At 36.3% G+C, this 15341-nt stretch overlaps 1 protein-coding gene across 1 annotated transcript in view; it reads right to left on the bottom strand.

Annotated features, from left to right (window-relative positions):
- Positions 1 to 14903, bottom strand: part of rnf121 (ring finger protein 121) — a 73144-nt gene extending 58241 nt beyond the window's left edge. The window contains exons 1-2 of the mRNA XM_084136448.1: positions 14777 to 14903; positions 2911 to 2948 (exon numbers count right to left, since the gene is read on the bottom strand). Coding sequence (XP_083992574.1) covers positions 2911 to 2948; positions 14777 to 14854 — 116 coding nt within the window. The 5' untranslated portion in view covers positions 14855 to 14903. The remainder of the gene's footprint in view (positions 1 to 2910; positions 2949 to 14776) is intronic.
- Between the last annotated feature and the right edge of the window lie 438 nt (positions 14904 to 15341).

Below are 15341 nucleotides of genomic sequence, written 5' to 3'. Positions count from 1 at the left end.
ACAGAGGCCGCAGGAATTTAAGGCTGCTGTCACTAAGGGTGTGTTCACACTTGTAGTTCCGTTCGCTTGGTACGAAAAAAAAAGAAGAAAAAAACATTTAGTGCTGGTCCGCTTAGCGTTCAGATTTGCATTTTTATCACCGAACCAAAAGATAGCGGATCTAAAGGCATAGGGATACGTTCACAACCAGATTGGTTGGCTTTTATGACATATTGCCTATTTTGAGACGGAACTTACCATGAATGAACTTACCAAACAATGCTGTGTGCTGGGATAAATGCGCTCGTTGTATTTGCGTAGCCTACATACTGTATGATGGTATTTTGACCAGCCGAGAACTTGTGAAGAGCTTATAAAATGTAAAGGAGTCAAAACAGTGGCAGGAATCCCTCCGTCACACACAAACGAAGATCTTGTGAGACAAGACGTGGTTCTGATGCCTGTACCTAACTGTGATGGCAACATCACGACTATGATGTGAAAAAACAGGTATGCGTGAGCAATCTGTCCTTTTTAGGGTCTCATCTTCCTGTTTTTGGTTGGTTTACATGTCTTTGGGTGCGTGTTGCGTTCATATATCATTCGAACCGCACCAGAGTTCCTTTGGAAAGATGGGTCTCAGTTCACTTGTTTGGTGCACACCAGGGTTCGGATGGCAGCGTTCACACGTTCAAATGAACCGCACTAACAGAAAAAATCGAATCAGGGTTCATTTTAATTGAACCAAACATGCCAAGTGTGAACATACACGGATCCAAAATGCAGATACTGATACACGTGTTGTCTTTCTTGACTGTTTACGTTCACTTAAGACTAGGGGTGGGTGATCTGACGATTTTATATTGTGATCGATCTTGAAGACACCTACTTTTCTACGTTTTCTTTCGATTTTCAAGTGAATCGTAGAGATCGTGATATTTTATGTCCTCGTAATAATGTTCAAAAAAGGGGGCCAAAAGCGGGCATGCCAGGGCCAGTAGCGTCCACTGTCACTTCCGGGGCTTGATCGGGCCTCGCCCCCGCCGAATAGCTTGGGCCAAAGCGGGCCAGCGAGTCTAGAGACAGCAGCGCTGCAGATGATTCCATATACCAGCTGATCAGCATTAAAGACTTTTAAAATCAATTTAGCTCAAAACTCTCTTTCAGATAGCAGCAAGTGTTTGAATACCTTCTGTTTGTGATCTGATGTGGATTCTGATCACCATATAAGGCAGATGCGATGCAAAAGACTATGCGCGCAAACCATTGCCATAGTAAACATGGTAAATATGACCACTTGAAGAAATCAGACAAATCATATAGGCTATCACAATGGTGTATTTATTTGATCTGTCTGTACATCTCCTCTCTTTATACCGGACTGTCTGATATCTATATTTAGCTCTAAATACGTCATAAAATAAAGACAGTCCGGTTTTACGGGAGCTTCCTCTGTTTCTCTGACTGAAAATATAAGCTCCTCAGGTCGTATTTTGTGTGGTATATTAGTAAAAATGATCATTCTTTCTAAATGTTATGTAAACATACTGTCCTGTGACTACAAATAAACAGACACGACTGAGTAAGTAGGCTACATGTCACCTCTTTCTTTTGTGAAATAACGGTAAACCACTTTATTGCTGTGTGACTAATGTGCAATCTTGACACAAATTAATTCATTATGATCAATGATGAAATGTGCACATTGAAGGTGCTGGATCGTTTTTAGAGCACTAGAGTATATGAAATGTCCATAAAAACTTGAAACACGCCAGTCCGTATATGATCTATGATCCATGTTACTAGCATTGTTAAACTCATCGTGGCGTTCCACGCAGAAAGCGATCCCATGCGCGTTGTTATATAGGCCTACTAAATATTGTTAGAGTCATATTTTCCATGTGTTGGTAGTCAAACTCCAGCTCTGACAGCATCGTGGGAAAATTAAACATCATTTTTGTGCTACTGTACTGAGGAAACTTACACTAATGGCACGTGTCCGAACACAAAGCTGAACAGGCAGAGGTGAAGGAACAGTGCTGAAATGGTCTTTTGTGAAGTTTGAATTCTCCGCTGCATACTTTCTCATGCATACTACGGCGCAGTGATTGGATTGAACAAGCTCTTTCTCATGAATATATGCAGAGAAGCGCTCAGAACCGGATGACATAGAATCGTGTTCTCCAGCCCCGGCAGCCAATCACAAACTCCGGATACACGCAGATCTACCTTAGATTCCACGACGTTGCTTCGATTTTGCTTTTCAACCCGGAAGAACGAAATTGCTCTGAAAAACTTTTGAGAGCTTTTAGTGTTTTCAGTGACGTGCAGTCTGTAAAAATCTGTTCATATCTCAAAAAATGTGTTTGGTCAGCGCAGAGAGTTAGCACACCGACATATAGCACAACTGTGGCTTCGGTGCCCCGAGTTCGATTCCCAGCTCGAGGTCCTTTGCCGATCCCGTTCCTCTCTCTCTACATCCCACGCTTTCCTGTCAATCTTTACTGTCCTAGGCACACAGTCACAAAAAGGCCAAAAATATAACTGGAAAAAAAAACGAGTTTTGGTGTTTCATGACCCTTTAAGCACCTTGTATGAACCCTAGTTCATGTTTATTTTTCAAGCACCTATGTTTGTTCTCACATTTTAAAAATCCAAAATGGCTGAAATTCAAGAACTTTCAAGCATGGAAACCCTGTGGGGGAGAACATGCAAACTGCACAGAGAAAGGCCTCCTGGCTGAGCCGGGACTCGAACCAGAAACCTTCTTGAGGAGACAGTGCTACCCACAGAGCCACCGTGCCTCTATTTAATAAACATTACGTAAAAAATATATAAATTTAATTGCAGAAACTACATAAATACATATTTATGATTGTATGAGTGTGAATATGTATATTTTAAATAACAATAATAAAGAAAGGTACAGACCTCCACTTCTCCTCTGGTGAGAGCTGGGACAGATCAATCTGTTGAAATATGAGTGATTTCAGCAATTAGTTCAACATTCAAGCAGAAGTGCACCTCATTACATTGCAACCTTAAGCTAAAATGCGTTCAATTACTTTTTCCATATCACAAATCACAATCACAAACATTGTCCACATATATTTATCTAATAGGGAAATCTTCATCGTGGCCCCACTCCCAGAATACAGCTTGTGAGTCCAGTGACTCTAGTGTTCCTCGACATTGAGTTCTGGCAGGACCGCAAGTAATTTTGTTTCAAGAACTGCAAATCTTCTGTAGAAGTCTGCGGCACTTTGTGCAGCAAGCAGATTCTGAACCAGACGGAGGCATTTTAGTCTGAAATTCTGAATATAGGGAGCTGTGTTACGCCGTCCCAAGAATGTATGCTGATCAATTGCTCCTGTCCGCCTTGTTGCTGCTGTTGAGTTGGTTTGCGTCTGTAAGCTTTATATATCTTTCTGTTTTGAATCATTATTTACTATCATTCCTTGTTGTTTATACTGCCAAATATAGCTTACTCAACATCACACATTAACCTGACATCGCTAGCTTCAATCTAAATCGTTATTGCTAGCACAACGTGCTAGTAATTCGCTAGCCTCTTAGCGTGCCATCCATGCGCTTTTTCTCTCGCGCACTAGATCACTAAAATTAATGTTAAAGAGGTGTGTGAACTCACAAGTAGGATGTCAGGCACTGTAATTTGCTCTGGCCCCCTTCCTGTTCGCCGGAGTGATGAGATACTTAGTAGACTGTCCTCACTCAATGGCTGGCTGTCTAAGTGGTGTCCGCAAAATAATATAGAATTCATAGACAATCGGAAAAGTTTTTGGGGCAGACCTGACCTGCTGAAAAGAGATGGTATTCATCCCACCTGGGATGGTGCTGCTCTTCTCTCTAGTAACATGGCACATAGTCTTAGAGCTCAAACATAAATTGGGGCTCAGTGGCCAGTTGCATAAACTGTTAAGACTAGTCTTACAAGTTAGTCATCCAGTTTTATTCTTTAAGACTGTTAATAACTTTTTAAAGTCAGTAACATAAAAACGTAGATTGGTCTAATTTGACACTGAACAGTAAGACTGATTACCCCTAACTAACTTCTAGTTGATCATACTAGTTCTTAAGACACAGTCTTAACATAATGGCTATGTTTATGCAACTGGCCCCTGGTCAGGAAGCAGACAGACTGGCTAAATCGACCGTCTGCTACAGGGCTCCAGACTGCGACCAATTGGTCGCATTTTGCGACCATTTTTCCTGCCGGTGCAACCAGATATTTATTTATTTAGCAGCGAATGCAAACAAAATGAAAGCGGAACGAAAATGCGCTACTCATTTATAATAGACAGCGCAGTGCCCCGAACCAGAGCCGTTAATTTGTCAGTCGCGGGCTGATCTCGATCACGCGACACTGTTACTAGGAGATCCAGACTCTGGAGATCCAGTGAATAAATCCATTGAATTCACCTCAGAATTAATAACATTATTGTTATAAACCATAGATATCAGATCAAACAGCGCTGACGTGGAAACCAGGAGAAACACTTATAGAAAGCTTTCAGTCCACAAATCAGCAACATTCACCATGGATTTAGGCTAATGTAGTAACTCGAACCATAACTATGGTATTGTGACAGAAATAGTCAAACGCTTACAAGTACTACACATCTTTTTCCAGCACTTCTAAACTATAATATTGTATATAAATGTTATTTTTAATGTGATGAGGGTGTTCTGCACATGGATCTCACTCAGCCCAGGTCTTCATTACAGATGCATTAATAACTAGCACTTATTTTCTCGTATTACTGTCATCAACAATATGGCTATTCCATTTTATTTATCCATGGCACATGCATTTTTATTCTTTATAAGTGTTGTCCAATGACTTGTTTGCATTATTTTATTTCTTTGTAAGGCAATAGTTGTTGTTTTTTTGATAAAGAAATCTTAAGGAATTTTACACTGGTTCAAACTAGTCTACTGTATTTTATACGTTTGATTTATGTTGAAGTGTTTGGGACATGGCTTTTACTGGTGAGACTTCTCTTTGTGTAATCAGGCTTTCCAAAAATTTGGATTTAAATGTATCGGCCAATATATCGGTTATCAGCTTTCAAATATAAAGAATAATCTTATCAGACAAAATATCGGTGTATCCTACTATTTATTTTTAGATACAATAACCAACACTCAAAATATTAGCCAATTTGTTGAAATATAAACATTTAAATGATAGATGTGATCATTTGTTTTCATGAGTGATTTAAACATGCATTAAATAAGACAACACTAACAAGTAAAAAATAATGTAATGTAATAAAATGCATAGGGGTGCATATGATACAATATTATTGCAATTTTAAACAATTTGCGATATGCAGAGTATTGTGATAACATATTGCAAAATATTGCGATATCCTTTTTTCAATCAATTATCACATTATCAGTTAAAATGACCGTTTAATGAATAAAAACATGTTTATTGGTTGAACAAATGCTTTATTATAACAAACTTGATTTGTTTATTCAAATTTCAACAATCAAAAACATGACTAATCAAATAATTGACTGGATTAGATAAATTATTAATGATAAAAATAAGTAGTTAATTACATTTTTTAAGAATAATATAATAGAGCCCTATGAAATGTTAATTAATTTGTTTTTATGATATAATACAAATATTTTATGAGGAACAGGGGTAATCAAATGAATGCATAACATAATTTAATTAACGTTTAAAATGTAATCAAGTGCTGCACAACAGAGATTTACTAAATTAAAACATGGACAAAATATATTCCTCAAATAATGTTTAAATAAATTGTATTATTGTTGTTATTTTGAGAAGTACATTCTATTGTACAATATTAACATATTTCTGACATTTCTTTAAGTTAAACCGAACCGCTATTTTGACTTGGCTTGACTGCTTGTGTTTTTGTCTACCTGACATTTAATGCGGGTGCGTTTCAGGTCTCTGTCTTTATGTCAAACAGGTCAGGTAAGGAATTAAATTAGAGCTGCTGTCGGATAACAGGTTGGGTGTTCTGTTGAATACTGCGGGTTTACCAAACCGGACCTGTGCAGGACTCAACCAATCACAAGTTATTGACGCAAAACCGTTAAAAGTCGCCATGTAAACAGCATACAGATGAGGCTTTCACTTCATGTTCTGCTTTGTAACTTCGTGAAACATTAGTAAACCATAGTAAATCACACGTTGTTTAGAACAGTTGTATCGAATCAAACGAGCCCACACACACACACACACACAACATGACATGCTGCTTGGCTAGAGCTATAGGAATTTTTGGAATTCGATCACGTCGGGATCATGAAGCAGTGTTTGCAATGTCATTTGAAAGTTTGACCAGTGGAAACTGGATCTCGGGTATGGTGGATTAGGGGCACTGTGTAGAGACCAATCGGATACTGCTTTACAGCTGGAGCACGGATAGGATTAATCGCTCAGATTGACAGGACTTGATTTACCGTGCGGCATAGAATAGGAGCGCACAGCTGAAACAGCGCTGGAAGATCATCACTCATCAACCACGATCTTATTACTTGTTACTTATTCTATGTAAATTATAAATAGTTTACTCATGCAAGTAGTTCTTATGTTCAGTAAAACACATCACTTTTTTGGAGAGGTTTTTGGACTTTTGATAAAAAGGCTACCATGGTTCCAAATGCCATAACTTTTGATTGCTTTGAGATCAACACAAAATTTGGCCCAGATGCAGTTGACCTGATTGTGTGAACAAGCCCAAGCTGATTTTATGACCTGTCATATATAGTCTACTTTCTAATATTCATCATGTCAAGCATGAATAATAACAAAATAAATAAATTGCATCACTTTTTCAGGGGTTCTCAGCAATGTTGTAACATAAGAACCTCCACACATGATCACGGATTTCTTCAAACTTTGAAAAGTTTTCTAACAAAAGAGACCATGTACTTAATACCCTTTTTTAAATATAATCCATTACTTTTTAAGTATACCCATTAAGACGTGAAATCATTAAAAATGCCTTCAGGGTGTCAGGAGTCAACAGAGAGCTTCCATTAGAGGTCGACCGATTGATTGTTCCAGTAATCGGTTATCGGCAAAAATCCGTACCGATAGTTTTTCCGTGTTGCATCAGTTGCTAGAGCAGCTGAGAAGGAGGGTCCATTGTCATTATACAGTACGTGTACTTTGTGTAGATATTTAAAGATGACCATCTAGAACAGGGATGGGCAACTTCGGTCCTGGAGGGCCACTGTCCTACAGAGTTTAGCTCCAACCCTGAAAAAAATCACCTGCCTGTAATTTTCTAGTAATCCTGAGGACCTTGATTAGCTTGTTCAGGTGTGTTTGATTAGGGTTGAAGCTAAACTCTGTAGGACAGTGGCCCTCCAGGACCGAAGTTGCCCATCCCTGATCTAGAAGCATGTTTGCTTGGATTTATTTAAAATGGTAACACTTTACAATAAGAGTCCATTTGTAACATTAACTAAAGTTAATAAAAGTATTTCTCATTGTTAATTTCAACTGCCCCCAATAGGTGACTAACCATTAGTTGACTAGAAGAGGCTTGGTCGACCAAAATTTTATTAGTCAGTTAGTCGCAGAAAAAATAAGCTCCACAGGAAGTGGCGAAATCACGCAGGCTGTAACGGACAGATCGTTAACGGCAGGAAATCCAAACATTCGCCTATCATTCATCGACCTCAACTATGGCTTATCACTTGAAACATGTAAGTAGTAGCAACTTTACAAGTCCGCTCGCTCTAATGTTAACCTAGATAAATGTGCGCTATAATTAGGCACATAAATTTGTGTGTGGAGAGCGCGCTTACTGCATGACATACAGGCGCCAGTGAAATCACTTGCATTTAACGTAAAAAATACTCCGTAATTTTTGGTCATACAAATAAGAGTGATGAAAACTGTAAAGGGTCTACTTTTGTTTTTGTAAACTCACAATAACAACAAAATGTTGTGCTTTTGTAAAATAGAGAAAACAAACAGGATGCGCTTTCTGCCGTCTCGGATCAAATTCAAATGGAAAATAAATATCCTCAGATTATGTAATCCATATGAAACATGCATATATGTGCGTCCACTACTGCAGACATGACGAGTCAGCATCGTTGACTTAATCTCTGCAGCCGAAAACAGAGAAAACATTAACAATAAATTATAAAAATGTTTAGACAAGTCTCCTTCAGTTTTTTTCACGACACATTCATAGTCATTACATTTACTGGTGCGCTGTGGCAAGCTTATGTGTGCGCTTGAACGCTGATTAGGCTATGCATTTTATATAGGCAGTTAAAGACTCATTATTATGATTTATGGCTTAATATAAAGTCATCTCTCCTGTGGTTATTAATGATCATTATTAATGATCATGCTGTTGAGGTTGTACATCAATTTTAATACCTTGGTACTGTAATAGATGAAAAGTTGACTTTTGAGGCTCATGTGGATGCTGTGTGCAAGAAAGCCCATCAGCGTATGCATTTTTTATGGAAGCTTTGTGATTTTAACCCTTGTGCATCAATTAAAAAAAGTTACACATAGCTACATAGAGGACAAAAATGTCTGTCAAAAAACTGTCATAAAAATGTGAAGCTTGGGAGCACAGACTTAAGTTTGGTATCATTTTAAAGAAGACCCTTGGCAGATTATTGCTGAAGTAAAAAAATAATATTAAGTAAATCCCCAAAAAAACGTTATATAGGTTTAAGTTTATGAAAATTATTTATGAACATTATTTTATAGAAAATATATATTTTATGAAACAAGTTGAACTCTAAAACGGCTAGAAAATCAAAACCATAAATCTAAATAAGTTGTGATCCAAATTTGAGGTTGATATCTCAAAAAATTAGCTTTCGGTAAGATTTTGTTTGGGCGCAGTACCAGATTTTCCCTATTGGATGCCAGCAAAACTCCACCTGGTGCACACAGTGATTGGATTTGTTATTTGAAGTTTTTCTCTCTCAATATTACAAACACACACATGCACACAAACACATTTTTTTTTTTTTAACATACATACCAACCACACTCTGACATCCATACCAACACACCCACACAAATATCGGTGCATAATTTATCCAATTGGTTCTATGATATGCCAAAGCAAAAAACAGGAATAAAGCGAGTATTTGCTTTATAGGCCAAACATGAAATTATGCAGTTAGCATTAACACAGGCAAAGACAAAAATGTCTTTGGGTTAGTACTTCTGAAAATGTTTTATTCTTGTTTTATTGAATCTGTCATTACGTTTTCATTTGTGTCCTAATCTTAAAAACAGAAATTGATTACAGGGTATTGTGAAAGTGTGTGGTAAGTTTGTTGGCACCACTTTTAATAATTTATATAAAGTCAGGACTCTGAGGAAGGCGGAGTTAATTATGAGAGATTCTAGCCATCCTTTTGCAGAATGTTTTTAAGTTGCTTCCTTCTACTCGTAGATATTATCTGCCATCTGCCATCGGACGAATAGATTTTAAAAGTTATTTTGTACCAGCTGCCATTTTTATTTATTATTATTATTCTAGGTAAATCATTTATGGAAGTCTTTTTCCCCCCCTTTCTTTTTGTGTGTTGTGGTGTTATGCATTTGTTCTTGCTGATTGTATGGTTTACTGTTGGTTGTGAAACAAATTGCCCCTTGGGAATAATAAAGTTGACCTAACCTAAACCTGCGATTAGTCGACTAATCACTTAAATGAACGACTACTAGCTGACTAGAAAAATCTTTAGTCGAGGGCAGCCCTAATTTCAACATTTACAAATACATTTTTACATTTTAAAGTTATATCTCTTAACATTAGTTAATTCACTATGAACTTGAATGATATGGTATAATTCATATATAAAAAAAATTATATTTAAAAAGTACAGTACATTTTCATGGTTGAGTACCATTTTTCAATTTCTGTAATAAAGTTCAGCACTATTTTTATGTGTTATGTTTGTTTTCATTCAGTACCCATTTTAAAAAATATCGGTTGATTAATCGGTTATCGGCCAGCGTGGTCCAACCTTGTTATTGTTATCTGTAAAATCCACTATCGGTCGACCTCTAGCTTACATATTATATAAAGCTTGAAGGATGACGACAAATCGGTAAGTCTATATCGGCTGCAAAAATACTGATCGGAGCATCCCTAGTGGACTTGTGCATTTACATTATCACAAATTTTTCCAAAGTTTAAATCCAGAAAATCAGCTATTTACCTCAATTGCCTTGCCTGTCAATGACGTCATATCCGCGGCGCATTACACTTGATTTTACTTTTGTGTTATCAAAAGCACTGACTTCAGTACCAAGTCGGTACTAAAATTGATATCAATTTTGCGTGCTCCTACGCCTAGTGAGAATATAGTTCCCAGTTTTTATACGATTAAAAATGGTCTCTGTCTCATATAGCCTTGTTATTTGTACACACTGTGACTATACAGATCACAACATGTAAATAGGAAAATGTTTGCATTATTTTGTCACTTATTGGGATTAGTATGCTACCATTATCCATTTACATCCAGTCCTAGGCTAGCGGTGGGTGCGTCAAATAACACTTACAGAACGCACAGAAATGAAAAAGGTATGTATGGACTTATCTAACTCTGGGGGATACTGTGAATAAGCTAAAGTCCCAAAAAGTCGGAGTGTTCCTTTAATCAAACAAAAGAGAAAATCACTTTTGTAGCTTTAACAGAGATACATTTTCTTAATTAATTAACTAAATCGCATAGGCTTGGGTTGGATTAAAACTTCATGATCCGTTGAGTTTGGAAAATTATTTACACAGTAATCAGAATATCTCTTCTCGCAGACAATCATTTTAGGTGGCGTTTAGTCAACTAGGTGACTACAGCACAATGAAAAAATACATAACCAGAAACAAATTAGCTGTACTATTTCAAAACAGAAGTGCGTCACAAAGCTCAGTGCAAGTAGTCCATTTGGCTATTGCCCTTAGATAAAAAAAAAAAGCAGTTCCGAACCACAGTATTATCCCTGTATCTAACTTCAAAGAGGAATAAAAAAAATTACTCCCAAGTACTTTACTTGACCCTGCAGGTAACTACCCCATAGGTCTAATTTAAGGAATATTCCACTTGAGTCCTTGCTATTCAGTCTCAAAAGCAAGTAAATTTGAGTGTAGTCCACATAGAGATGGTAGGAGATACCATGTTTTTTTGTTTTTTTAAATCATTCCCAAAGGGAGCATATAGTGAAAACAAAACTGGACCCAAAATGGATCCTTGTGGGACCCCACAGGTAATGGGCGCTGGGAGGAAAAATAATTACCAAATTTCACTGTAAAAGATCTTTGCTCCAAGTAGCCTAAGAGAAAAAACATTTAAAATCATTCCCTGGATTCCAACAAACTATTTTAAGCAGTTCAGGATTAAATGATCAATGGTATCAAAAGCTGCTGAGAGATCCAATAGAGTTAATGCCACATGATTACCTGTGTCACTGAAAAGCCGGAGGTCATTTACAACCCTTAAAGGGGCAGATTCAGTACTATGCCCACGTCTTAAAACCATATTGAAATTTATCTAAAATAATTTGGTTAAAAAAAGTTGATAATTGTCCCAATACAACTTTTTTTAATATCTTAGATAAGCTGGGTAAATTTGATATCGGCAGATATATATATTTTTTTATCATATGGGTCCAGATTTTTTTTTTTTTTTTGTTTTTTTTTTTTTTTTAAGTAGGGCTCAAGTAGGAGTGTAACGGTTCTCGGTAAAAAAACAAAAAAACAACCGTACCGTTCTCCACCCATGGTTCGGCAAGCACTTGCACCGCGGTTCATCTTAAATTTGATGACGCATCTAATAATATGGTTTGTTGAAAATAATGCGTAAAGAAGACGGACAGAGCTTGGCTAATGTATGTTTCTGTCGATGGATACACATTCTGGCTTTCCAATACATTACAACAGTGATAATCAAAAAACATGGACTAAATAATCACTCTTTGTAAACTTTGTTCAATGCGAGTGCCGTATGCTCTAATATGACCTGTCATTTACGGCATCATCACCCGGGTGTTGATAGCGTGCGAGCGCAGGTGAGACCTGAACAGCACACGTGGTTATCTGTGTTTAAACTAAACTCATTCAAGCCGTGCCAATTTAAACACTGAAGAGCAAGACAATGCAAAAGAGAACTCTAGATGTTTTACACATTTTTTAAAAACTGCACTTTTGAGGAATCCCATTTATTTGATGCATGAATGAAGATGAAAGATTGAAGACAACGTGAGACTGCATGCGTTGTTTGGTAATGTATAGATGGACATTGTGTGAAGATGTGGAGAGAATCAAAATAAAGGTATATATATATACACTACCGGTCAAAAGTTTTAGATCGGTAAGATTTTTAATGTTTTTAAAAGAAGTCTCTTCTGCTCACCAAGGCTGCATTTATTTGATTAAAAATACAAACAAAAACAGTAATATTGTGAAATATTATTCAAATGTAAAACAGCTGTTTTCTATGTGAATATATAGTTAAGTGTAATTTATTCCTGTGATCAAAGCTGAATTTTCAGCATCATTACTCCAGTCTTCAGTGTCACATGATCCTTCAGAAATCACTCTAATATGAGGATTTGATGAACATTTATGATTTCAAGAAACATTTATGATTATTATCAGCGTTGAAAACAGTTTTTTACATTTTTATTTCATGATGCTATGATGAATAGAAAGTTCAAAAGAACAGCATTTATCCGAAATCTAAAGCTTTTGTAACATTAAACACTACCGTTCAAAAGTTTGGGGTCAGTAAGAATTTTAATTTAATTTTTGGGGGAAAGAAATAAAATAAATCAATACTTTTATTCATCAAGGATGAGTTAAACTGATCAAAAGTGACAGTAAAGACATTTATAATGTTAGAAAATATTCTATTTTAAATAAATGCTGTTCTTTTGAACTTTCTATTCATCAAAGAATTTTGAGAAAAAAAAACATTGATAATAATAACGAATGTTTTTTGATCATCAAATCATCATATTAGAGTGATTTCTGAAGGATCATGTGACACTGAAGACTGGAGTAATGATGCTGAAAACTCAGCTTTGATCACAGGAATAAATTACAGTTTAAAATATATTAAAATAGAAAACAGTAATTTTAAATTGTCATAATATTTCACAATAATACTTTTTTTATTATTATTTTTTATCAGCCTTGGTGAGCAGAAGAGACTTCTTTTAAAAACATTAAAAATCTTACCGATCTAAAACTTTTGACCGGTAGTGTATATATATTAGGGGTGTAACGGTACATCAACTGTGGAAAGATAATCAATTAAACAGCTTGAGAATAATATCTCACGTAGCATTACATTTACCTCAGGCATTTAGTGTCGACAGCAGGTTAGTTCACTAGAGAAATTAACTCTAGAGAGAAGCATTTTGTAGCACTATATTAGCCTATTCATTATATTTACTTAACCTGTTAGTAATGTCTTGATTATTTAATCATGTATGTTTAAATAAATGTGTCATGAAAACAACTTATGACAGCCTCTGTGTGAATGATTATATTTAAAAAATAAATGAGTGGAAAATTAACTTTAGAATTAGATTTAGAAGTTAATGCAAAACTGCCTTATTTACAGTACTTTTTTTGTGTGTGTGTTGATTATTATATCTAAAATAAATAGCAACTGAATTTAATAATTTGGCCTCTGTTGTTAATTGTAATTAAGGGCTCCCCAAATAGTTTACAGCATTAGCTAAGATAGTTGTTTTTTTTATCCTTATTTAAACACATATACACATTTGTGCACAAAATTGAAAAAAGAAAAGCAGCAGCAATTTTGTGTTTAGTTTTCTCCCCCCTGCTGTACCGTTACAACCCTAATATATATATATATATATATATATATATATATATATATATATATATATATATATATATATATATATATATATGAGTACACTGTAGTAACTAAATTGTAGTATACTGTAGTATATTATAGTATTTACTACACTTTGATGGAAGACCATACCCTGTCCACGGTCCAGTGAAGATTTCAGTGGTAAGTCTCTTGTTTAAGTCAATTCACTTACTAGCTCATAAATGATTGGTCAATACTAAGTAAGGCAGCTGCTTCAGCATAACGGTAAACTAATGTCACTATACGCCAACTGTAAACATGCAGGGTTTAGAATCAATAAATTCTTCTCTCCATGCAGATTATAGACTAGGTTTGGTTGAAAGGATGGCAAAATGCATTGACAGGGAAGACATGCCAAGCCCTGCATGAAGAGGGAAAGGGGGGGGGGGAAATACTGGTGTGTTTTACCAGTAATAAATTAACTTGTGAGTTTATATGTTTGTGTTTCAGGAGCTGCCAATGCCAGATTCTCCTGCTTGACTGCAATGTCAAGTGTCTGATTCTGCTAAAAATTTGTTAAACAAATAATAAAAGTTAAACAATGCAGCCAAGAACAAAAAGATTTTTAAAAAATAAAGAAATGAATAGCTTCTTATGATGTTGTTTGGTGTTATTCATTTTTAAGGATTTTGCATGCATATTATTGGTAGACCTACATGTTTGGCCCCTGACATGTGCTGTTATGACTGTCATACTGTAGTATTATATACAACCGTTTATAAGACCCCCGGTATAATGTGATTATTAGACATGACTCATGAGTGATCATCAGATTCAACAAACATTCAGCTAGCCTCGCGCTGTTTACATCTTTACATGTGAATTTTGTAACTTCATCTACACACATCTATGTATGTAACGCTATAGCTGAGAGGCGTCCAACCTGAGAGGCGTCGTCGAGATGTCCGTGTCCATGGTTGTGTTCCACACCATCAACCTCCACCTCAAACACCCCTGCCATCTTTACACTTACAAGCCGTCTGTTCAAGACACTTCCGGGTTACACGCCGCCTTCGTCTTCTTCGTCTTCCTCTTCTTTTTCCGGTTTTGTGGCAAGAAAACGTAATACTGCGTATTTCCGCCATCTACTGAGATGGAGTGTGGAGCATCAATGTGAATAAAAGGGGGAATACTAAATTATTTTAAAGGAACACGACGACTTTTGGGGATTTTAGCTTATTCACCGTATCCCCCAGAGTTAGATAAGTCCATACCCTTTTCATCTCCGTGCGTGCACTTCAGTAACTCTTTCTGTCGCGCACCCATCGCTAGCCTAGTTTAGCACAAAGACTGGAGGTAAACGGCTCCATCTAGCATACTGCTCCCATTAAGTGACAAAATAATGCCAAAATTTTCCTATTTTACATGTTGTGATTTGTATCACAGCCTGTACAAATAACAAAGTCATTAAGAAATACAAATACACAGACATTAAGAAACAGCATATG

Source organism: Abramis brama (genome assembly GCF_963993115.1).
Source record: "Abramis brama genome assembly, chromosome: 15".
In the NCBI taxonomy this organism is placed as follows: Eukaryota; Metazoa; Chordata; class Actinopteri; order Cypriniformes; family Leuciscidae; genus Abramis; species Abramis brama.
Note: the sequence above shows the minus strand (reverse complement) of the source record. Positions and strands in the feature narration are given on the sequence as shown.